The 25,228-nt window shown below is 33.1% G+C and overlaps 1 protein-coding gene across 1 annotated transcript in view; it reads right to left on the bottom strand.

Moving 5' to 3' along the window:
• Nucleotides 1-7,318: 7,318 nt before the first annotated feature.
• Rab3-GEF (Rab3 GDP-GTP exchange factor) overlaps nucleotides 7,319-25,228 on the bottom strand; it is a gene marked incomplete in the record, with an annotated part of 181,798 nt that continues 163,888 nt past the window's right edge. Inside the window, 1 exon segment of the mRNA XM_081751051.1 lies at nucleotides 7,319-11,687. Within this exon segment, the coding sequence (XP_081607177.1) occupies nucleotides 11,514-11,687 (174 nt within the window).

Genomic DNA, 25,228 nt, shown 5'->3' with positions numbered 1-25,228 from the left:
CAATTTTTGTGATGGAAATCTTTATCTTTAAGTTTAACGTCCCACGTTTATGCCGGTTAGGCTAAAGGAGACGGTGATAAATGAGAAATGAGTGAAATGGTGGAATGAAGAAAGTGGGAGGAAACGGGAGAACCCAGAGAAAATCCACGCACACGGTGTTTGTTCACCACAAAGTCCACACGGCGCGAGCTGGGATCGAATCAGGGACCCCAAGCACCGGAGGTGAATGCTCTACCATTGAGCCACCGCGCCCCCCTTTTGTGATGGAATTCACTGCAGCTGCGACTTCTATCATGTTATATGCTCCTTTACGCCCTAGGGTGTACATTGACAATCTCTCTGTAGTTTATTGCCTCAACAGCCAAATTTGTCGTGTTCTTTATTTGTATGCCATTACTCATATTGTATATAAGAATTTTGTTTATACAGCTGTTCATGTATCTTCGGTTGACAATAAAGCAGACGGATTGTCGCGGGCAAGTGCCCGATTCTCCTTCAGCCATCAACCAATCAGGGAAGACCAACGCTCATCGTGGGACTTAAAACACGGTAACGGGGCTTAATTTCCATAGTTTTGGTGAGAGCTGAAGGAGAGTGAGAACTCTGCGCGCGGCAGCCTTGATTGAGAATAGTGTATTTAGTTTATAATATAAACTTCAAGTTGTATTCTTTAGTTGTAATAATTCTACGATATTATTAGGTAGTTTAACGGTCCAAAGCTGAGACATATACCAATTCATAGATCTTGTTGTGCTGAGCAAAGTAATACCTGAGTGTAAAAACTAATCAGTTTTTTTTTTTTTTTTTTTTTTTAAGAAAATGAAGGGAAAATAATTCATTTGTAAACCTAAAAATAAATACTGTACGAGGATCATGCCACTTATTGAGATTAACCTGATACTGAAATATGTACCCAGTGTTGAATTCAGGCATGTCCAAGGGAGGGCTGAGTCCCCCTAGAATATATATATATGCGCCCCCTAGAATATCTATACACATGCATTAAAATATTTGCTTTTTTGTTTAATTTTTTCGGAAAAAGTTTTGAAAACAAAGGTTTTTAAAGAAAATTAGTTTCTTCCTTTGCCCAATCTAATTGTTCGTATTAACAAACCGTGTTCCCATATAAAGTCGAAGTTAAATAAAAACTTGGAAATTAAGTACAGATGCGCACAAACGCTTTTACAACGTTAGTTAGGGAAAAAATGGCAATATGTTGGTTATTGCAACCGACCAGACAATAACAATTCACGAGTTTTGTTGCGACAGATTCCTGCTGCTCTATTGCAATCTAGAACAGAGCCCCCCTTAAATTTTTATGCCCCCCTTGTACAAAAGTCTGAATTCAACACTGAATATACCCATCATTAAGCTCTTCATTATGATACAAGAAGACGAAACTCAATGGTATGATTAATGAGGTATAGTCTAAAATTGTTATTAACTTAAATTTTTAACCAACTAAAACAAGTTCGTTACTGAATTCTCTATGTCTGTGTGTATATTATTTGCGAATTTTTGCAATTTTGAACCCTCCATTCGATAGAGTATCAAAAACTATCTGAAAGAAGTGATAGAATTTTTTGCGTCATTTTACCGTTCCTGAAATATTGGTTAAAAAACAGTTCCGATTTCGGGAGATTTAAGGAGCCATATTTCGGGAACCGTAAGTCATGCAGAGATATGATATTTTGCGAAGTTTTCAATTTTGAGCCCTTCGTTTTGAGCATATGTCTTCGCAAAACAACATATTGTAGAAATTTTTAAGAGAACTCTTAAAACATGTGAAAAAAATTTAGTACTCGAGGAAATTATAAATGGGTAGATATGTTACAAAAACTGTTTAATGAGCATAATAATAAAGTACATAGAACAATTGGTATAAAGCCTGTAAAAGTTAATAAGAAAAAATCATTCTTTTTAAGTTCGTTCTGGCAATGAGCTTGGAGCATTCTAAACTTTTTTTTGTTGTTGCTGTTGTTTGACTAAAACATTGTGTAAGTATAACACATTTATCAATCGATACATTACATCAAGTTGATCAAGACAATGTGCTTTTGAGGGTAGTTTTCGTGAAAATCGAAAATAACTTTTGTGGTACTAGAAGGAATGCCATTCATTGCCAATAACAATTGATTTGTTTTCTGTAAGAAATTGTCAATTATTTATATTTTGTACATGCTGCAAAATACACTGTTTAGTAGATTCTTGTTTTCCTTTTCATCATTTATTTGCATAGAAAGATATGTTTTGTTAAGAATTTATTTAACGTAATTGAGTTGATTGCAGAAATCAAACAATTATAAATTATAACATTGTTGTGTTGAAAATGTAATGTAAAGTTTGTGTTTAGGTATTCTTTGTCAAGAAATTAGCTGCACGTGTAGAATTCAGCCATGCTGAGTTTTAAATAGCTTTTCTTCAATACCTCAAAACTAAATAAAATGGATTCAAAGACCTTTCTGCGATCATCCATTCATATAGCGCGGGGGAGTTCTGTTTCGACTCAAATGTATATCTGCAGTGAGCACTGGTAGAGCAATTACTTTTGGTGCATGGGATCCCTGGTTCAATCCCAGCCCATGCAGATATATCCTCCTTCATTTCTTTGTTTAATTTTGTCTCTTTAACATGGTACTTATGTTTCAAATCCTCAGGCAGCATGTTGCGGCATTCAGGTGAGCTGTGATATCATTTAAAGCCAAGACTTAAATAGACATTTAGGTAAGTACTGTTACAACGCGTATGATTTTTGAGTCTCATAGCTCCAGAGAACAATTAATAATACTTTTTGTGTGTGTATTTATAGTTCAACAAGCCCACAAAAAAAAAAAAAAAAAAAAAAAAGCAAAAATGCTTTTATTGTTTAATGTATGAAAGATTTTATCACGTTTATGAAGGCAACGAAAACTCTGTTTTTATAGCCGTATTGTCGTGTGTTCGTTACTTTTTTCCCTTTTGTATTTTCCTCTGACCCACAATAGATACAAATTATTATTTGAAATAGTGTTTCATTACAAGTAAAACGAGCTATGATTCGTGTTGCTTGTAGTATGTTCATTTCATTTCATATTGCCTGAAAGAGACACTAAGAAATACCAGCTTAACCTCCTCCTTCTCTTCTCCCTACACACACAAAAGGAAGTTTATCTCTGGAAAGAAAGACGTTATTGAACAGAAAATTTGGAGTATATTCTATATTAATCAAGACATTTTGGAGAATTTCTTTCAAACTTCTTGATGCAATGATGAATTTTATGGGAATTTTTGAAATTCCAATAGGGAAGTTTAAAAAAGGAAATTTCAGTGATTTTTCTCTCTGTTATTCTCAATAGGTACATAATGTTGACAAATAGGTACTTGTGTTTCAACTCCTGTTCAATTACAAAACAAAACATGGTATTATTTGTCTCCTTGAATTTGATTAAACTGTTTACTGAGCCAAACAATAATTATATTTAAAAAGCCAATAACGTCTAACTGTTTCGCCAATTATCCACTTTGGTTTCATCACACACTATGAATAACGTACATGAATTGTGACAGATTTTATTATACAACTGAACCTGTTTTCGAGTGATATATCGGCTGTCTTGTAATTCAGCTTGTCACGGCTCATGCAATTTATAGTGTTTGAAGAAGCCAAAGTGAATAGTTGGCGAAACGGTTACACATTATGAGTTTTAAATAAAAATTATTGTTTTGCTTAGTGAGCTATTTAATTAAATTTAAGTCGATAAAAAGCAAAGCTGGTTAATATGGAAAATATTACAGTTGACTCTTTGATGCCATTACACCGCGTATAGCAACGATGGCACAGGTCATTTGGATCACCACTTCGTCCGGATCATCCGGGTCTAGGTCTCGCTTTTCAGACCTGCCGACCCGAAAGAGGCTGAAACCTTAACTCTACACACACCACTCCAGAACTCTGAATTTTATAATGGATTAATGATTTCTACTAATCGAGCTCGACTATTTAGATGTTTGATTTCCGGTATTACATTCTTTAATCGAGGTAACATGACTTGACGATTTTCAATACAATTTTCGTGTTTATTCGTGTATCCATACTGAAAAGTAATCCACTGGTTTAATACAGACTATATAAAAAGATTTAACAAAATACTGTTTGGATTCAGCGATATCTTTTATATTCTATATGACAAGTTTTAGAAGCTTGCTCGATTAAATTTTGGCAATCCTTTGTAAGAAAAACATGTAGTTTTTCTTTTCTGTGATTATCATGCTTTTCTACTCTGATGGACCAAGTAGTTATCTTTCAGTAGAATGTGTTGAGACACAGACACGCACACAAGAAAGAAAGAAAATTATCAATTTAGTGAAAGGAGATTGGAGAAAATCGTTATCAGCCTCGTTATATGTATGACAATGTTTCGTTGGCTTAGAGTAAAACTGGGTCACCAGTCTGTTCAAGCGATCGAGTCTGCTGAGTCACAGGTTTGACTGCTTCCAAACTTCGTGTCACGTTCAATCATTAGTATAGAGGTTACGTTAAAAACACCTTCTTTGATACAGCCACGAAAAGTTTTGGTTGTTGCAATAAGTGAGTTGAAAGCAGACGTAAGTCATCCGCAATACTTTACCATCTACAGTAGTTTCCTTTTCACTCAAATGAGTTCATGTGACGCTATGATATCTAAATCCAATATACGTCAAATTTGAAGCTGTTATTAAACAACGCTATGTCGAAAAGGGATTTTAAACTTAAATTCATAAAATTAAATAGGACTTTTGTTCCTGAAAAGTTTGTTAAGAATATAATTTAAGATATTTCGTTTAATAAGGTATGAGAACAAAAGAAACATTAGCTTTTGTAACGTTGAACTTTGACAAGGCTAAATAATAAAAGGATTTGAAATATAAATAATTTTGGCTCCAAATGCAATTTTATTTTTTAAAACTTAAAGCATAAAAGAAACCAGTTCAATCAGTAATTAATTAATAGAATAGAATGGAATAGAATAGAATATTTTATTGTCATTGAGCTTTATAGGCAATAGACGACGTCCGAATGAGATATACATATAGATACAGATATATAAAAAAAGTAATCATAACATACAGACAATCAGTTATTGGTTAATATTATAATGAACAACCTAATAATATTTGAAATAAAGTGGCACTGTAAATTAGGACACAGTGTCTTGACATTCACTAAACTCTTGAATCTTGTGAAATGGATTCGTTATTAACCAATCATATAACTTTTTCTTAAAAACCTTAAACGGAAGCTGCTGCAACTGGACCGGAATTCATTTACTAATATATATTTTTTTAAAAAAATGAGTGATGTGGCACTAAATAAGTATCATTATTGTATTCGATATTATATAGGCCTTTAACATACCTTTTTTCTAAGTGTGGGTTACTCTGTCTAGTTTGTCTAATGTTTTCCTTTCTTTTTTTTTTTAAAAAAAAAACTTTTCACACTATATTTTTAGAGACAAGTAAATCCTGTCGCATGGACCGAAATACATTGAGTAATGAATATTTTATTTTCTTCCGCATTTTCCACTAACTCCGTTATTTCCTATATGTCTCTCTTTCTCAGATAATAATCTATTGGAATCATTTAGATGCTCGTAAATGGATAAACTGTTAGCTCAATCTTCGGTGCACGTGGGCGCGGGGACGATCCCCAGTGAAGACACTAACTTTTTACTTCACTGCTGGTTCAGCGTCGCTAGACAATTTGGGAGCTAATTGACTTAATAAGTAGCGAAAGCCATACATAAACAACAGGAGACGGCATGTTTCCACATATAAGATTAAATTCACCTGACTGTCCAGAGTTTGCTTAGTTCTAAAAGATCGTAAAATTTACCAAAACAAAAATGTACCTGTCGCGCGGAGTAAGAACAGAATTGAAAATTGGAATAACACGCTAGTTTAGCAAATAGCTCGATTAGTATTGCAGGAAAAGACGCAGGAAGTGGAAAGTGGGACTAAATGCGCTTCTCTTGTATGCTGATTCAAAATTCTCTTTAGATCTATGCAGATATTTAACAACCATTTCTCTGTTACACGCAAATTTTACACTGCATATAGTGTATAATATACGTGGTTACCCTTGTAGTATTTATCCTACTATAGTCTGATCACGTCACCCTCCACGAAATCGAAGTTCAGAGTAAAATATTTCTTTTTAACATTAGAAGTCTACGAACTATAACAGTATATGTTCATTATAAAAAGTAACTTGTGTACGTTAGTGTATTCTATCTATTTCTGATTTCTTGGTTCTTTGGTGTACGATGACGTTCTTTAGAAAATGTTACATATCTTTTATTTATATTGGGACAGACTACTAAAAATGATACAAAAGCTAGTCATTTTTCTTTTGCCCGTTTCTCGTAAGTGAAACGAGATAATAAAAATGTAACTTACCACAATAATAGACAATGTTATTCCACACCCGAAAATACGAATCGGAAGATTTTTCATTGTTGTCATCCATAGGAATTACAATGTGTCCAGAATACGAGTTACTCAAAAATCTAGGTTATGGCAGCGACTAGAAAAATGAACTTAACGGTAATTGATGACTTATCATGTTGTCTTGACTCCTTGTTAAATACTTTTTAAATAATATTTGTATTTATTTTGTAATAAATAGAAAGTGTAATTTTAACAACTTTCTGTTTATTACAAAATAAATACAATTATTATTTAAAAAGTAGTTAACACGAAGTCAAGACAACATGATAAGTCATCAATTACCGTTAAGTTCATTTTTCTAGTCGCTGCCATAACCTAAATTTTTGGGTAATTCATATTCTGGACACATTGTAATTTCTATGGATGGCAACAATGAAAATTCTTCCGATTCGTATTTTTGGGTGTAGAAGAACGTTATCTGTTATTGTGGTAAGGTAAGTTACATTTTATATCTTTTATAAAATTGTGGTAAGTCACATTTTATATATGTAGTAAGTTACATTTTACACATTATATCTTTTTTATATACGAAAAACGGGTAAAAGAAAAATGGTTAGCTTTTGTATCATTTTAAGTAGTCTGCCCCCTTAAAGAAAATATATTATACAAGTTTCATTTAACTGTTAGAACGTGTATTATGGCTTCGTTATTCGCAATTACGTCATTGATGAGTACTTCGCAATATAATTTATGGTTGGAATACTCATAATTCAACTGAAATTTTACCTCACTTCTTCTCCACTACCTTTTTTTTATTATTATTATTATCACGAAGATACTGCAAACAGAAATACGAGAATTATACATATCTTCTCATAAATGATTTCATTATGAGCAATTGGAACATTATTAGCAATTAGAAAAATATTCTGAATTTTTAAATATTTTATTGATATGTTTACACATAAATACAAATCAACATACTTTTTTCATAATGAAGTGATCTCTATGAATACAGATTTTTTCTCATGTTACAAAAAAGGAAATTAAAAGAACATTCGTACCATCTGCAACGCTGAAAAACTATGAAAAACCATAATTTAACATATACGTATGGTATATATATGTATATTTATGTTTCTTTCTGTATAAACAGTAATAATAACATTAGCTGACAAACTATTTTATAACAAATTATCTTTTTTTATTAATATTTGGATTTACATGCTACATAATATAGTTATCTACGCATATAGGAATTTGAAATTATTAGGTACTTCTTCATATCAATGGCACAATGGGTACTACAATAAATTACAAAACAAACATATTGCTCGGACTTGATATAATAAATAAATTTAATTATTATTACTTTTTACTTATGAAAAAGTTATATCTTTTTTTACACTATACGATACGCAAACATATTTTTAAATATACTTGTGGAGGCACAACCTTGGTAATCTCAACAAATATTACGATTTACATGTTATTTTACAATCTGCAAATATTCTTTTTAATTTTTCTTACAGTTTGCAACAATTTATATATATATATATTTACATCTCTCCATTCATGAAATAATTACTTCATGAGATAAAGAAAGACACTTGTAAATGTATGAATTTCTAACAGATGTTCAAACCAATGTAAAGCTTAGATTCAGTTCTTTCAGTTCGGTCTGTTTATTTATTCTGTTTAGTATAGGTATAGATCTGCGTGCTATGTACTTCAATCACAGTTCACTCTGCACATTTCTCTAAGTATTGTCGACCACTTGGGATTTTTTTTATTTAGAAAATACTATATATATATTATGCACAAAACATCAAGTTCATATTTTTTTCCTCTTCTACTTTACACAATTTTGTTCTTCATTGGTTTCTTTTTTTTTAAAAAAAAAAAACAGAACAATTTGACACTTTTTCTCAAAAGCACAACGAATTTTAGGTTCTCACTTTCGCGAAAGCAGTGTATAGTATCGTATTGAATATTTTTATATCTGTGAAAAATACACTAGCAGACACAAAGGTATAACATTGATAACAAGAAAAAGTCTCTTCTGCTGATATTTGCATTAATGTTACGCTATGAATCATAAAAGAGTATTTACTGGAGAGAAAAAATAAGAATAAGCTTTTACTCAGCTGAACCAAATACTTTTAAGTATATAGCCAAAATTAATTTCACATTTGTTTGGATTACATTCATTTTACGTTGTTTCTATTCAATATAAATAGAAAAGTATTTATTAATTTCAAATTAAAATCAGCTCAATCATAAAGGTGGTGTAACAGCGTTATGCAACTATACTTTGAAACATTTCGAACTATTAATATTAATAATAATAATAATAAAAAAAAACAAGACAACCAAACTACGTACATATACTACCGTTAAGCGTATTCAGTGATAGCATAGTATCAGTAAGAAAATATTTTAATTATGAAAGAAATATTAATATCAGCTGAAGAAAGTTGCAGTATTCTATAAAATGGTTAAATCATTTCGAATATTGGTTATAATATATTAAAAGCATACCGTAAAACTTTCTCTTTATTTTTTTAATAAAAGACTACCTTATCTGTTGCTAAATTTTTAATTAAATAATTTCCAGGAAGGTTCGCTCCAATAAGATACCAAAAATTATATTAAGGTATATTAAATTTTGTTAGATTAAATGTGTTTGATTAAACTTTTAAATAAGTTTAATAGTTTAACTGAATTCAGTAGCAATATAGGATTTTTTGTATGCTTCATTTTGGAACATATTAATATTAATTTTTGATTATGGTATAAAGTTAATAATCACACACAATGCTTTATTCTCCAGTTTTAATATAAAAATAACTAGCATTCTTTTTGAACATGAAGTGACACATATTAACAAAAGAAAAATTAAATTTTGATATAGTACAATGCTTGAAATATACATTATTTCAAGAAAGGTTTGAGATAGATTAAAAAAATCTATTAATAAAGTATATTTCAAACAGAATAGCAAGTTTTGGCTAATATTAATGAAACAATATAGACATAATAAAGTACATTAATAAATCAATAATGATTTGCTTCCAAATTCACGATTTACTTAAGTGAAATTTCTATTGTTTGAAGCGAAGTTTTCGATATTAATAACAAAATCCATACGTGTTTTATTATAATAAGATAATACCAGAAGTAGAACTTATAAGTATTTTTGTAACTTGATAAAATAAATATGTACCTATTTAGTGGTTTAATCGTCAAAACACTGTATTTATACTACAATTCATCAAATTACATGATTCTAAAGTTATATATCTCATAAAAGTAGTTTTCATTTCAATTTAAAATTAAAGTATATGATAAATATTTATATACAAATAATGCTCATACTTTTCTTTCAATTCGTAATACTGGTTTTTAAGCATCAAATTTACCGAATATAGTAATTTCTTTATTATACTCTTTGTTTGGCAAGCTACTTCATGTTTTCTTACACTACTAATAATACTCAGAAACATACATTATTTAATTCCAGGGTACCTAGAAACTAGTGACTATAATTGTGCAGGCAGAAAGATTCACACACGGTTTGTTCTAACATAAAAATATTTAGGAAGTGTGATTATACCAAGAGAAACAGTAAGGTAGTTTGATGCATTTTAGTATATTTTGGTGGAAAAATATTCATACCTCGCTAAATTAGAAGCAAGAAACAAAGGTTGAAAAAAGATTAAATGCTACGTAATTCTACTCTTACACCCCCCACCCCCCCGAACATATTTCTTTTTTATATATAGTTTATATTCTACATATAGATATTCTACTTTTAGTTTAACTAAATTGTTAAATTCTGGTATCTGGTTAAATAACTTACCTAGCGATTACAAACATATTAAAATCAAACGAATTATCACTAAATTGGAGTCTTTGCTTTAGTTTACTACTATCTGAAAAAAAGTGTAACTTTCCTCATATATAGTTGTTTTCTTTGGATAACAAATGATGTTGGAAACAAAGCAGCAGTCATGTTCATTTATTATTATTATTTGTTTCTATCATAATTCCATTCTCTTCTGAAGGTTTTTTTTTTTTTTTTTTTTTTTTTTTTTGCAATGCAAATATAACAAATATTTGAAATTTTTGATCGACAAATCAAGTATAAATTCTGGTCAAAATATTACATAGAGTTAATAACCCCGAAATATTAGAAAATAAAACTTCAGAAACGTTGACGTTTAGATTTCTCGAAAGATGTAATTTCCATTTATGTAATAATTAGTTTGTTGATATTTCAAGACGTTCCTTGTGATTTTTATCAATGTTTAGTTGATTTTATGTGAGTAGAAAAGATAGAGAAGAAGAAAGAAGTTATCTTTTTTAATACTGTAAATATATACTAAGCAGATACAAAGTAAGATATAACAATATTGACACATTTCATGATCAAATGACTTTGTACACTGATTGAAGTTGTTTTTCTTGATATTGCATTTATTTAAATAGAATAGCCCGAATAGTAGATCTAAGAATGTCGGATATTTTTGCCTTACGATCACGTAAACTATTGGAATCAAAATATTTATAACGTATTTCTGTTTTACAGAACACTCTGAAAAAGGTGGTTGAGCAAGGCTAACATGGTTTCAGCAAATAATAGAAATCTTTATTTATTTATTTATCTATATGTAAAAAAACACGAACATAAAAATGAATGAACTCTTCAGTAATAATGTTAAAGATTCAATATCCGTGTTTCTCCTCGGTGTTAGTATTTCACATACTTTGTTTTTGTAACTTAATTAATAGTTCTGACATCACTTTTGCTTCTAATTATTTGGAACATTATGATTTCTACATGTGGAAGGAAATAATGCAAACATATCAATTAGGAATTTCACTTACAAAACAAAAACTATTCACAGAGTGATCAACAATGTATTTGTCTAAAATGTTATCTCTTCTTCTATGTGCAGATGAGATATCAAAGGCCACATCTACTTGTTTTATGTATAGTATTGTTTCTATTTGTTTCACTTGTATTTATTCAGTTGATATATTCACTGCCACAATTGAAACAATGTAATCTAGTTATTATTTTAATGCTATATTCAGTTGTTCACTCACTGTCGACGTGGTGGTACCGGTGGAGGTGCTCCTGACGCTGGTCCCTGTCCACCCATGCTTGCTGCAGTGCCGCCACTGGCGGCTTGGGCTTCACTTTGAAGCCTCCTTTGCTCTTGACCCGCAGCCATATACGAGAACACGCAAAGCACAGCGTAACAAATCTGATCAGCCTGAGACAGGAAGTAAAGCATTAGGTATCACAGTAACATGTTTCTATAAAGATTAATTATTTCAATATTATACTGCTAGAGTTCTATAAAATAATACTTAAACTTCAATATTAAACTCATAAATAAAACGGAATATATATAAGTAGCATAGAGGTGACATTTGGAATGGGTATACGAATGTGTCTCAATGCATCAGTACCTTAAGAGGCCTAATCACTGCGAAATTAAAATACCGCTAATTTTAGTTCTGTGATATCTTCAAATAGATAAAACATAAGTGAAATGTAGAACAAGAGAGCGCTAGACAATATTATTTTGCATAAGATACCGTTATCACTAGTCACTTAGTAGCTTTCCGTTTGCAACCATTTATAAACGCAAAAACAAATGTCTATTTTCTAAATGGCTGGAAATCGAAAGCAGATAAGTGAGTCGTGATAACGGTACCGCATGTAAAATAATATTGCCTAGCGAGCTCTTGTTCCACTTTTCGATTATATTTTATCTATTTAAAGATATCACATAATTACTATAAAATTAGCGGTATTTTAATTTCGACGTGATGGTGCCTCTTAATGACAATAACCTTCCTTACGGATATTAGTTACAGTTCATTCTTATGTGTTGTATGTTTTATATGCATAGATACTGAATTTTTTTTTTTAAAAAAAAAAAAGAAAAATTATTATTATCAAAATTGTTCTTATAAACAGAACAAACTTTCAACCTTGTTTTCGGTTTTATCTTCTATGATTATGCCATGTAGGCTAAAGGAGACAGATATCAATAAAAGAAAATGAATGTAAGAGAGCGGATTGAATGAGAATTCTGAATCGTTCTGTACAGCGGGGGACACTTCTAAATGGTACAGCCATATGGAGATTTACGGCTAAGGCGTACCATTTAGAAGTGTCCCCCGCTGTACAAACTAAGGAAACAAAATTCATTTATTTTAGACACATTATCTTATTCGTTCTAGAGTTTGATCCAAATGTATAGATCAATTATTTTAGAAGCAACTGTCCTAAGTTATCCATCTGTTTAGTCTTTTTTTATTACCTATTTATTATCATTTTACTATTGCTGGTATCCGGATCCTGGCTTTTTGGGCTATTTTTTAGACTTTCAGTCAAGCAGCTACTGTATCGTCACTATTTACCCTAGGATCATGGTTCATGCCTCATTCTCTTCAGAATAGAGCTGGCTTTCGAATGGTACCACTTGCATGCTCATACCATATACCAGAAGCGGGAAAGAAATGTCAAAAGTGAAAATTTCGGAGGGAAAATTTTTTCTTGAACTTTGGCCCCCCTGGACCCCCCCCCCTGTGTGATCCTAGCCATTAAAAAAATCTTATAAATAGTACTTGGTACACTGAATGTGTGTGCCAAATTTCAAGTTTCTATCTTGAATAGTAAGGGCGGGAGATTTTTTATCAAAAATTCCCACAATGCCCCAAAGTACCATAAAACACTATGATCTCAGGGAAAAAAATTCCTGAGACATCCCTAATTACCCTAGGACTATAATCCGCCAATCATTCTCTTCAGAATAGAACTGTCTTTCAGGCGGTACCATTCACATGTCTCCATCATGTATCTAAGGGGCAAAATTCCTGATAAAAGGGATTTTTGGGGGCAAATTTTCCCTTTTTTCAACTTTTGCCCCTCTGGACCACCCTGTTTTTACGCAGAAATCGGAAAAAAGCTTCTGGTAAATACTACTCGGTGGACTGAATGTTTGTGCAAAATTTCAATCTTCTACGTGAAAAAATAGGCCCACCAGAAAAAATTTCCCTACCATGCCCCACTTTTACCCTATACAGAAGTATATTTGGATAAAAATTCACTGAGACGGCCCTAATTACCCTAGAATAATAATTCGACCGTCGTTCTCTTCAGAATGGAACTGCCTTTCAGACGGTATGACTCACGTGGTCCTATCATGTATGTAAGGCGGGAAAATGACGAAAAACGGGATTTTTGGGGTAAAAAATCCCTATTTTTTACCCCTTTGCCCCTCTGGTTCCCCTCTGTTTTAGCACTGACATCGGAACAAAAAATCTGGTAAATACTACTCTGTGGACTGAATGTTTGTGCAAAATTTCAATCTTCTACGTTCAAAAATAAGCCCGCCAAAAAATATATACACCGACAATGCCCCATCTTACCCTATATAGAAGTATATTTTTTAAAAATTCCCTGAGACATCCCTAATTACCCTAGGATAATAACTCGACCGTCGTTCTCTTCAGAATGGAACTGCCTTTCAGACGGTATGACTCACGTGGTCCTATCATGTATGTAAGGCGGGAAAATGACGAAAACCGGGATTTTTGGGGTTAAGAAATCCCTATTTTTACCCCTTTGCCCCTCTGGTTACCCCCTGTTTTAGCACTGACATCGGAACAAAAAATCTGGTACATACTACTCCGTGGACTGAATGTTTGTGCAAAATTTCAATCTTCTACGTAGAAAAATAAGCCCGTCAAAAAATATTGAACATACGCTTAGAAAATGAGAAAAGAAATTTTTGACTTATGACGTCATCACCTCCCATGTCTGGACGCAGGACGGTCTGAAACCATACGTAACGTCTTCTGCAAGGCCTCTGGACTTGGAAAAAAAAACGGACGAAAAAGCTCAAATAGAAGAGAAATAACGCAATGTACCATGAAAAGTGCATATGATACAAATTGTACCATAGAATCCCGAAGGGATTAAATCAGCAGCTATATTTATATGTGCTGTGTTCCTTTTTATAAACTTTGAATAGGTTTTTATCTCTTCATATATACACTATCTAAAATGCCCGTTCTTTGCACAAGAAGTTTATGGAAAATATCTTAACCTCGTACCTCCCTTAGGATACACATTTCAATCAAAGTATAATTATAAAACACATAAGATACTCTATTTTTGGCATACATTTTGAACTCCCCTACACCCTTTCACTTACAGAATTTTGTAATTCCTGAATTTTCTTTAAACTTCCAAGCTTTTGACTCTTCTCTGGAGTCTTGGTTACGGAGGTTAGAAACATGAAGAAAAAGAGTTGTTGAGTTGATTTTAAGTTTAACGTCCCGTTCAGCAGCGAGGCTATATGAGACATGGACCTATTGATTAACGTGGAATCCAAACCACATGAGCTCCCGCCGGGCAACGAACATGAAGAAAAAGAATAGAAAACCCAAGGAACAAAAATGAAACGGACACGTTGTCAATTACCAACGTTGACAACGTGTAGGTACTTGACTACGTGTTTCCGTACAATACAGCTCTTCACTTGGTAGGTCCGTTCCATTTTTATTTCTTGATATTTCTATTCTTCTTCTTTTTCTTCTTGTTTTTAACCTCTGTGACCAAGAGCCCAGAGGAGAGTCGAAAGCTTGGAAATTTAAGGAGAATTCAAAAATTACAGAAATCTGCAAGTACCTAGTTATATCATAAATACCTTCACAAAGTTTGAAGTGGCGCTGTAGGCATCCGGAGTGGCACAGTGCTGCTATCTATGTATAAAGCGGAAGATACATGCAGTGTGTGTTTGACTGTTCATGACATACGTTGATATTGTACTGAGTTCTGTTAGAGTGGGGCGATTACGAAAATCGTGCAGCAATAATTGCACTACCCAAGGTCTGAAAGACAGCAGGTGAGATTATCAACCTCCTGAAACCCCTACAAATCAGCAAGAGATTTGTGTATCGCGCCATACAGCAATACACCGAGACTGGAACGGCAGCTGACCGCGCAAGGAGTGGCAGACCACAAACGGTACGAACCCTGCAGGTCCAGAAAGCAGTCGCAGCAATAATTCGAAGAAATCCTGTTCGAACACAAAGTGTGATGGCTGCTGAGACGAACATGAGCAGAAATTCTATGTCTCATGTGCTCAGGAGTGACCTACATCTACAGATGTACAAGAGGCGGACTGGTCACTTTCTGACCCAAACATTAATGTCGCAGAGAGTCCTGAAATCAAAGAGACTGTTGCGGCGTTACGCCAACAATCTGCACAGAAAGATTCTGTTCACTAACGAAAAGATGTTCACAATTAAGCAGGCCTACAACGTCCAAAATAACCGTGTGTATGCCACGTCATCTACTGCAGCTGTTGAGGCAGCTTCAAGGGTTCAGAGGGCACTTCATCCTGCCTCAGTGATGATTTGGTGGGGAGTGAGCTACTCAGGCACAACTCAGCTGCATTTTTGAAAACAAGGTGTTAAAACATCTGCCAAGGTGTACCAGGATACAGTGCTAACACCTATAGTGAAACCACTGTCTGCTACCATGTTCCCTGGAGAAAGGTGGACCTTCCAGCAGGATTCTGCTCCACGCTACAAAGCGAAAACAACCCAGAACTAGGTGACGGAACGTTCCCGACTTCATTTCTACCGCTGATTGGCCTTCTAGCAGCCCGGACCTTAACTCGTTGGACTACAAACTTTGGGCAGTCCTTCAAGCAAAGGTCTGCCATAAACGCCATTCATCTGTCGACAGTCTGAAACAATCATTGACCCGAGCAGTGAACAATTTTCCCATGGACATGGTGCGTAATGCCATTGACCAGTGGCCAGACAGACTTCGTGCCTGCATCAAGGCCAAGGGGCGACATTCCGAAAAATGATTCGTGCGTCAGGTGTACAACATATCAGTGTAAAACATGACCAAAATAAATTGCCTTGGTGTTAATACTCTCTGTGTTATTCACATTCAAACTTATGACAGTATTTATGATATAACTAGGTAGAATGATAGTTAGAATTCCTGAGTGTGGTTTTGCATTGTCTGAAGTCCCTTACACTCTTTGAATATGACTGTCAGTCAAAAACCTTGAGGCAGGAACTAGTATATTCCAAGATTCATTTCAAACAGGTAAGCCATTTTTCGTGATGCGATCATAATCCACAGGCAATGTCTACTTCAATACGACAAAAGAATAAGGAAATTACACCTCCCTTCTCTTAAAATCATAATTTTGGAAAATGCCAGGTCACGTGTTCAGCGTGATCTGGAGTTTATATACGTGTTTTCATCTTCCCAATTTGAGGGGCTCACGAGATCCTCTGTATATCGCATCAATTTTGAACCCCATACTCCTTTAGGAACCCCATAGTAGGTGATTGAAACCTAGCTCTCTGTAGGTAATAGTGTTCCAAAATTAATTTCAAAGTTGTCGGCATTTTACTATGATGCGACAACAAACAACATCGCTTTCAATACGAACGGGAAAAAATAGAAAATGCCTATTTCCTTCTAAAACGGGAATTTTCAAAAACACTGGGGCATGTATCCCCTTATGAGGAGTTTATGTGACGAGTTTCATCTTCCTAACTTTAGTGGAGATTTATGTGGTACTCTGTTCTGGACAAAACATTTGAATCCCCTTTACCTCCCTTAGCATACACAATAAAAAATAACTTTATATTCATTACTTTCGTAACAAACGGTTTTTTTTTTTTGTTTTGTTTTGTTTTGTTTTGCCAAAAGCTCACATTTATAGATATATTAATATGTATTGACTTTCTAGTGAACAGCTTTCCCTCTTCCATATAGCTATACATATTGTTCCACCCTCCTTCCCCTTCCAGGAGCGGAGTTTTCAGAAAAACATTGTAACGAACTGCATTGATAATTTCACCTCGCCTAAGAAAGGCATTCCAACCATAGACCACCGTATCAGGAACAACACTACATTGTGTGGGTGGAGAGGTAGTTTTGGGAAACCGTTTGGGATATTGATTACGATCCAAATATTGTCCTAACAATTTACAATTGTTATAGATTTTTTTTAAAATCTGAAGTGACAATTCAATGCAGGAAATTTTCCGTGTCATTCCTTACACTCAGAGAAACATACAACTTCAGAGACAGCGATTCTTGTTGGCGCGTGTCAACTCGTGTGGAATTCATGAGTCCAACATTTTCACCTTAATGATTGCACGGAGCCTCTGAAAGAGAGGAGTAGGGTATACGCCTATTTATCTGCAACGGCACGAACACTTGACCGAGGGTCTACTAATAAGGTGTTCGTGAGAAGCTCGTCCGAACATGATTTGGTAGGTGCCCATGGAGCTCATTTTGCAATGCTGTGTCATCGGAACGAAATTTGACAAACCAAGGCTAAAAAGTAAGTACATTTGCCGTTCCTGGCCTAAATGCAGTGTTAATATTTTTTGTGGCTTGGTGTGCAGAATATCCCAGTTTGAAGTCGTAAAGAAAAGTCACTCGTAATTGTGTGTTCTTCATGGTGTACTTTCATACAACTTTGTTCAACAACACATTGCTTCTTGACTGAGTAGACTGGGTACACCAGCCTGTTTGCTGGACGTGACGTGTACAGAGTTTGTGACGTTAGATCTTAGTCCATCCTTATGTTGTATTGCTGAGGTGAGTTTCCTCCAGATGTCAAAACAAACATTTCATTAGCTTCAACATAATGTATCTTTCAAAACTGTAACATTAACCATTTTTCGTTATTTGATAGTCAGACAGTTGTAGTTCCATCGGTAATACCAACCAGAATAAAACGAAAATTTCAAAAAGAGTACAGTGCAAGAAATGCTGTCACATTAAACTAAATAGTTTATATTGAAAAGAGTTACATGTTAGTAAGTTCGAATCATTCAATTTTGGCGTAACCATCGAACTTAGAAACTCGATTTTACCAAAATATTCTAAGCGTGTATGTATGTCTCAGACTACAAATAGAGTTCAGAAAAAAAAAACACTATCAAACTTTGGTAGTCGGAAAAAGCTTCATTTTAGAGCTATAAATAGCCGAAACTACAAAACAAGAAAAAAAATGTTTTTAAATTACATATTCTATCTAGACATCCATACTTAAGAATCGTATCATACCTATAAAACGCATTTACTGAGATATATTCGAATATTAGTAGAATTTGCATAGTTATTCAACTTACTTTGAAATCCACTGTGTAAATATGGTACGCTTTGCGAATAGGAATATTTAGTTGATACGGATACAAATTCTTGCGTAATTTTTAGATCCAAAGGTTTCGAGATAAGACGATACAAAAGTTAGTTTTCGCGTCTTCGCCAGCTTATACCTCTGAAAGGATATATTTTGGACCTATGGTAACAGAGCTTTTTTCTGTTGTTTGATATAAAAAAAAACTCCTGCCATATTTGGTGGCGTTATTTTTTAGCACCGTATATAATATTATTATAGATGGAGATCCGAAGTAATTTTTGAAGTGACACTGTGACTTATTTATTTATTTACCTCCAAAAGAGTAAAAACTCCCAATTACAGGAGGCTTACATTAGATACATTTATATATTATGCAAAAATAAAAAAAGAAAGAAAGAAAAAAGAAAAATAATATAAAATTTAAAAACTGAAATATCCACATTATTTATAGAACTGTAACTCCTCAATAGCTTTACTTTTCATTTTGCCACAGAAAATAAGTGCAAATAAATAAAAATTTCTTATTATGAACAAAAGGCTTGTGTACTCATTTACGTATTAAACATTTTATCAAACCAATTATAAAATGTTTTCACTAAATCTAAATCTAGATCTTTACTTGTCTTCATTATTCCATTACACTTCGAACACATTTTTATAAGTGGCAAATTTCTGTAAGCTTCAGTTCTGGCTACTTTCCAATAAAATAATTATCTACTCCTTAAGAATTTTGTTCTACATTAAAACTAATTCTATCTAAAAGAGGAATCGTTTTGTATTATTCCATTTATGACTTTATAAAGAAATAGTTGTTCACAAATATTCTCTTTTATTAGTTAACGATACACAATAACATAGTGATAGAATAGTTATAGTTAACGATATAATGCCAAACTCTTTCAACAGTGCAACATAAAGTATTTTATTTTAATAGGCAAACATATTGTACTTTTTACAATACAGATATATTTAAAATTTCTATTGAGTTTGTTCGAGCTATCCCTGGAGAAATTTCTGATATTGATTCCATATAAGAGAGCAATATTCTAATTTTGGTCTTACCATGGCATTATAGATCACAATAATAGTACACAAGTTATGGAACTCCACGACCCTGGAACTCACTAAATGGAATAATAAACACTTCTGACCAGAGTATATACACTTATTTATGAAAAACTCAATTACAACGTAACGGTTTCGACAACTTAACGTTGTCTTCATCAGACACTAACTCAGATGAAGACAACGTTAAGTTGTCGAAACCGTTGCACTGTAATTTATTTTTTAAAAAATAAGTGTATATACTCTTGTCAGAATTGTTTATTATTCCATTAAGTTATGGAGATATTTTAAATTTCTAATTACCTAGGTACAAATCCTATTCGTTTATAAGCATCTTTTATAATAATTTGTATGTGGTCATGAAACGACAAAGTAAAATTCATTGTAACCCCGAGGTCTCTAATTGAATATACTCTTGATATGGTAATACCATTAGCTGTATACATACATCTTCCATTGTCTGGTTTACTTACATACCTTAAGTAATAACACTCTGAAATTCAATGAAATTAAATTAAATCTTTAGTTTTACGTCCCACGGTTATGCCGGTTAGGCTAAAGAGACGGTGTTGATGAGTAATGAATGAAATGGTGGAATGAAGAAAGTGGGAGGAAACGGGAGAACCCCGAGGAAACCCACGCACACGGTGTTTGTCCACCACGAAGTTCACTTAGCGGGGGCTGGGATCGAACCCGGGACCCCAAGCACCAGAGGCGAATCCTCTACCCCTGAGCCACCGCGGCCCTTTCTGAAATTCAATGGGAGCTTATTATCTACACTCTAATTGTATATAGCAGTTATATCACCTTGTAGCAGCAATGCATCTTCGTACCTATTATTTTTTTTTAATATATTTTGATTTCATCAGTATACAGCAGACATTTTGAATTTTTATTTTTGGTCGCCATGTCTATAAACAAGAAGAAAAACAATAGTCCCAGATTGGATCCTTGCGGAACTCCCGAATTTATATCGTATTTATAAAATTCTACATTCTTGTATATTCATACTGTTTCAAGATGCGAAGCCACAAGATTTAATATTTGATAAGACACACCAAAGGTAGGAAATTTTTGTAGTAAGATGTCATGGTTAATTATATCGAATGCTTCAGCAAAATTTATATATACAATATCCACCTATATTTTTCCACGAAATGCATCATATAGATATCTTGGGTAAAGTTTATCAAGTTAGTCAATGTTGATCTACCCGGGTAGAATCTATGTTGTTTTTCTGAGAAAACATTTGATATGGTTAAAAATACGCATATACTGTATATTATTTGCTCTAATATTTTTGCTGGTGCACATATTATACTTACTGGTTCTATATTTGTCCATCTTATTTTCTTCTCCCAACTTATAAATTAGACGAATTCTTGGATTTTTTTAGAAACTGGGAAATGAGTGTGTCATCAGGATTAGATTGTAAATTGTATACAAAGGATTACATCAATGCTTTCTGTCAGGAAGAGGCAGGACAGAGGAATAAGGACTATTTATTACAAAGAGTGACACCGTACAAAGTAGTTTATGTGAAATACTATAGAATTTTTCCGCATCTTTCGTATTATAATTATGTGACACTCAATTAAGAACAGACATTTTTTTCAATTTGTTTATTTGACCAGCATTAAGTTCAACAGCAGAAAAAAAACTGTCAAATCAAGTTAGTCATCTTTATAAAGTGACAGATACAACTGGAATTCTCTCTTTAGTTGATCACAAAATATTCTTTTTTCATTTGATGCTAGAACAAGTGGTAGGACCTTCTAGGTCTAGGAAACGAGATAGGTCTGGAAATTTCCATTCAATAAACAAACAGTTACATTTCATAGTTACTTTAAAATCTTCGTAGTTCACGCCTCAATTAAATTAAACATATGAAAGGAAAAATAAGATAAGCAGAATAGACAAAAGATTCACAAAATGTATGAGTGTATGAGTTATGCATATTCAGTACCGTTGCCTCAGAGGGAGGGGGAGGAAACAAGAAATATAAAATGGCTCCAAAGTATGGTTCCTATTTTATCCTGGTCCAAAGTATAAGTTGAGCATCATTGCTTTAGCTGATGAGTTTGACAGTCGATTTCTATTCGTTTCAATTAGACTTTTGTTCTTTACTGTGAATAGTAAGTCCGATCCTATGAACAGGAAGCTAATCTTGACATTTTGGATAGTCTGTATAAAATTATCGCACCAAACTTGTAGACTATACTTTGCTTGTCACAGAAGTTCACACATGGACAAACACACATACATACATAAGTAACATCTAATTTTGATGATTAGTTGAAAATTAGTAAAAGAGTTTATAAAAACCATCCACCTAAGACGCAAAGTGAATTATAAGAAGATATGACAAACTATACTAAGCAAATTAGCGAAGCCTCGACAAATGTGTATTTTATTACTGATTTTAATAACACCATAAGAAATAAACAGATAGAAGGTATGGTGCAGGACAAGCCCATACAGAGGTACGTAAATCTAGATTCATTACATTTTAAATTTCTGTTTCGTTAGAAAACTTGTATCGGCTGGTAAAATAAATATTTACATTCAATACGCACTAATGCAGTGACTCTATTATGTATTTTTTTTTTTTTTTTTCTCGATCGATCAGTGATGGAAGAGTTCGAAGACTAAACAGCTTCATCGCAGAAAATGTAGCCATCTACTCTTTACCTGTGCCCCCTATAAGTTCCATCCATTATTATCCTAACAGATCTGTTTTTTTACTTTCCATGTCGTTATATCTACCACGTTCATTATCGGCTAACTTCTAGAGAATACACCAAGTGAAAACTGGAATTCTTTTAAAAAAATAAATTTCCTTGTGTTCCAACTCACAAATGACTCTAGATGATTTTACTGCTTGTTAGTTCGAACAATATCGAGTCATACATTGATTCTAAATGCCAGTATTTCTGGCTTCCTAGACTAAAGTTTGATAACTTTTAATTGTCTCACAGCTCCTCAATTGTCTCACAACACAGATATACATCAAGAAGTCTATGTTCCAACCAGGAATAGGGACATGTTAACCGTTTGCTAGCACGATAAATTTGGAATTATTCGGTAATAGAAGGGGGGAAGAATTATTCAGACTAATTAGGTATTACTCAAACAAATTATAATCGCGTGAAAAGTGAGCAAACTTTAAAAAAATCATCAATTTTACAATTTTAATTATATTTTATCGATATACATTTTACAACTCAATCGTATTCTTTAGAATTTAAAGACACATGTTTTTGTACAAATCTTTCTCCACACCTCTGAAAATGACCTAAGTAAATAAAATTTCGAAAATAATTAGGAAATCCATTCTTAAATTTAACTACCAGCAATATAGATGAATCTAAGGCCTCAATTAGAAAAGCGTATAAAATCTTATAGAAGGCACTTTGCAAATCAAATCGCTATTGAAAATATATTTGTATGAATTACACAATATTTTGCCAAATTTAGGTTTTAAGTTTCTCCTTCAATTACTTAAAAGAATATTTATTTAGTCTTATTAGTATTAAGAAAGTTATGTACTAAGAAGAGATGATTAAACATGAAAAAAAAAGAACTAAACATGTATTAGTATTATTAATTATAATATAATTACCAAGAGATACGAAGATTGTTCAGAGACTACAGTCAACTTCGAAAAGAAAAACGCGTAATAAGAATACTACATAATTTTAAACACCATATGTAAGATTATCTACCGTCACAGGAATAGTACTTTTTTTTCAGACATGCAATTTTTAACGAATTCATATAATCGTGGTAAAAACACTATACTGATTTAAGTAGAATTACTGAAATGCGGTAAGATTAGTATAAAGAAGGTATTACACTTTGGAAATTTTCCACCATTGCAAATTCCGTTTTGAATAAATTGCTTTCAGAACTTATGTGAAAAGTTCGAAATACTACACCGAAATAATTAGCCTTTCCATACCAACAAAAATACATTGTAAAGCTTCAATGTTACTTCACGAGAAATAAAATCTTACAGCTAGACACCTAAAGATTGTAAATAATATCTAAAGGTTGTGGATTTCTGAACAATCCCCATAGTGATAATAATGTCTAAAAATCTGTGAATTTCTAAACAATCCTCACAGTGATCAAAATACCTAAAAGAGGTAGATTTCTGAACAATCCTCACAGTGACGATAATACCTTCATCCGCTCAGTGAAAACGAACAGTTCATTCTAGGAACAAACACACAAGTCAATGCTTACACACTTCACCTTGGTTGGAACGCAGATACCACTTCTGTCAACCAACACCATATTAAAAAGAAAAGAGCTACTACAACCAGACACACGTGTACATTCATAAGCAAATAGAAATAAAATAATTGGGTGTTTTTTCTTTTCTTTTTTTAGGTTTTAAAACGGAAACAAAAGAAGCTTACAACATTCAACAAAGGCCATGCAACACATCAGGCGAGTGGATGGTGATTCTGAATCCGTTGAGCTAGAGTTACTGAGATCACACGGTGCATAGCAAGGTTCATTTTGCTTGCCTAGAAACACAAAAATAATTAAAACTGGAAATAAAATATGCCAGGGAGTGAATTACTATCAGATAAAGAACAACGTAATAACAATAAGATACTGATTTAAAATATATATCTATACTTTTACTTATTTTAAATATAATCCTTAACATGCCATTTATCAACTATGAACCCGTTACAGGTAGGAAATATGATTTCCACAGTAACCATAATAATAAATTCTATTAGAACCTTCAATTAATTATTCCAGAATATTGTTCCTAATGTAGCAATCAGAATAACTTTCTCGCAAATTTGTCTGTGTTTATGAATTCTTAGTGTTACATAGTGTAAACTCCTAGTGTATTCTAGACCGAGGATAGTATTTCGATAACAATGAGAAGCGAAATAGAAAAAAAATGGTAATCGCGATATTTGTAAAGCTAAGTGCAAAACCAATCGATATTGTAATAATACAAGTGTATATGTCAACAACCGACCACGATAACAATAAAGTAGAAGTAGTACCCTGACACTCTTACATCTTTTTCTGCGCATCGTACTTCACTCAAGTCCATTATATTCACTTTACATTTATCAATTTCCACTTTTAAATTTGCAAGTTTACCCACACGTCATGAAGTTCGTACGTTCCACATCCTTATGCTAATATTAAAGCTATTACTATTTTCTCCTTTGATGATATTCGTCCCGAAGTAGTCCCCACCCGGAGATTCTAATAAGACTATTGTATCTCTGGAATATTTTATCTGAGGAAGACTCATAATTGTTTATTCTTCCCATTCGTCCTTCCTGGGAAAATATAATGTGGTAGTATTTCCATTTTATTTTCACATTCCTTCATGCCGTTCACCACTTTAAGGTTCGTCCGCCTTTTAAGATAGTTTTCCTTCCTAAGGACAAAAAGATATCCTAATTTCTACCCTCTCATCTGTCTCTCCAAAAAGGACATTAGCACCTGGTATATAATGACTCCTTATCCCAGGAGTCAATCGGTTCCCAACTACTTTG

The sequence above is a fragment of the Thermobia domestica genome, chromosome 3 (genome assembly GCF_964235325.1).
Source record: "Thermobia domestica chromosome 3, izTheDome1.hap1.1, whole genome shotgun sequence".
NCBI lineage: Eukaryota > Metazoa > Arthropoda > Insecta > Zygentoma > Lepismatidae > Thermobia > Thermobia domestica.
This window is presented reverse-complemented; position numbering and strand designations above follow the sequence as displayed.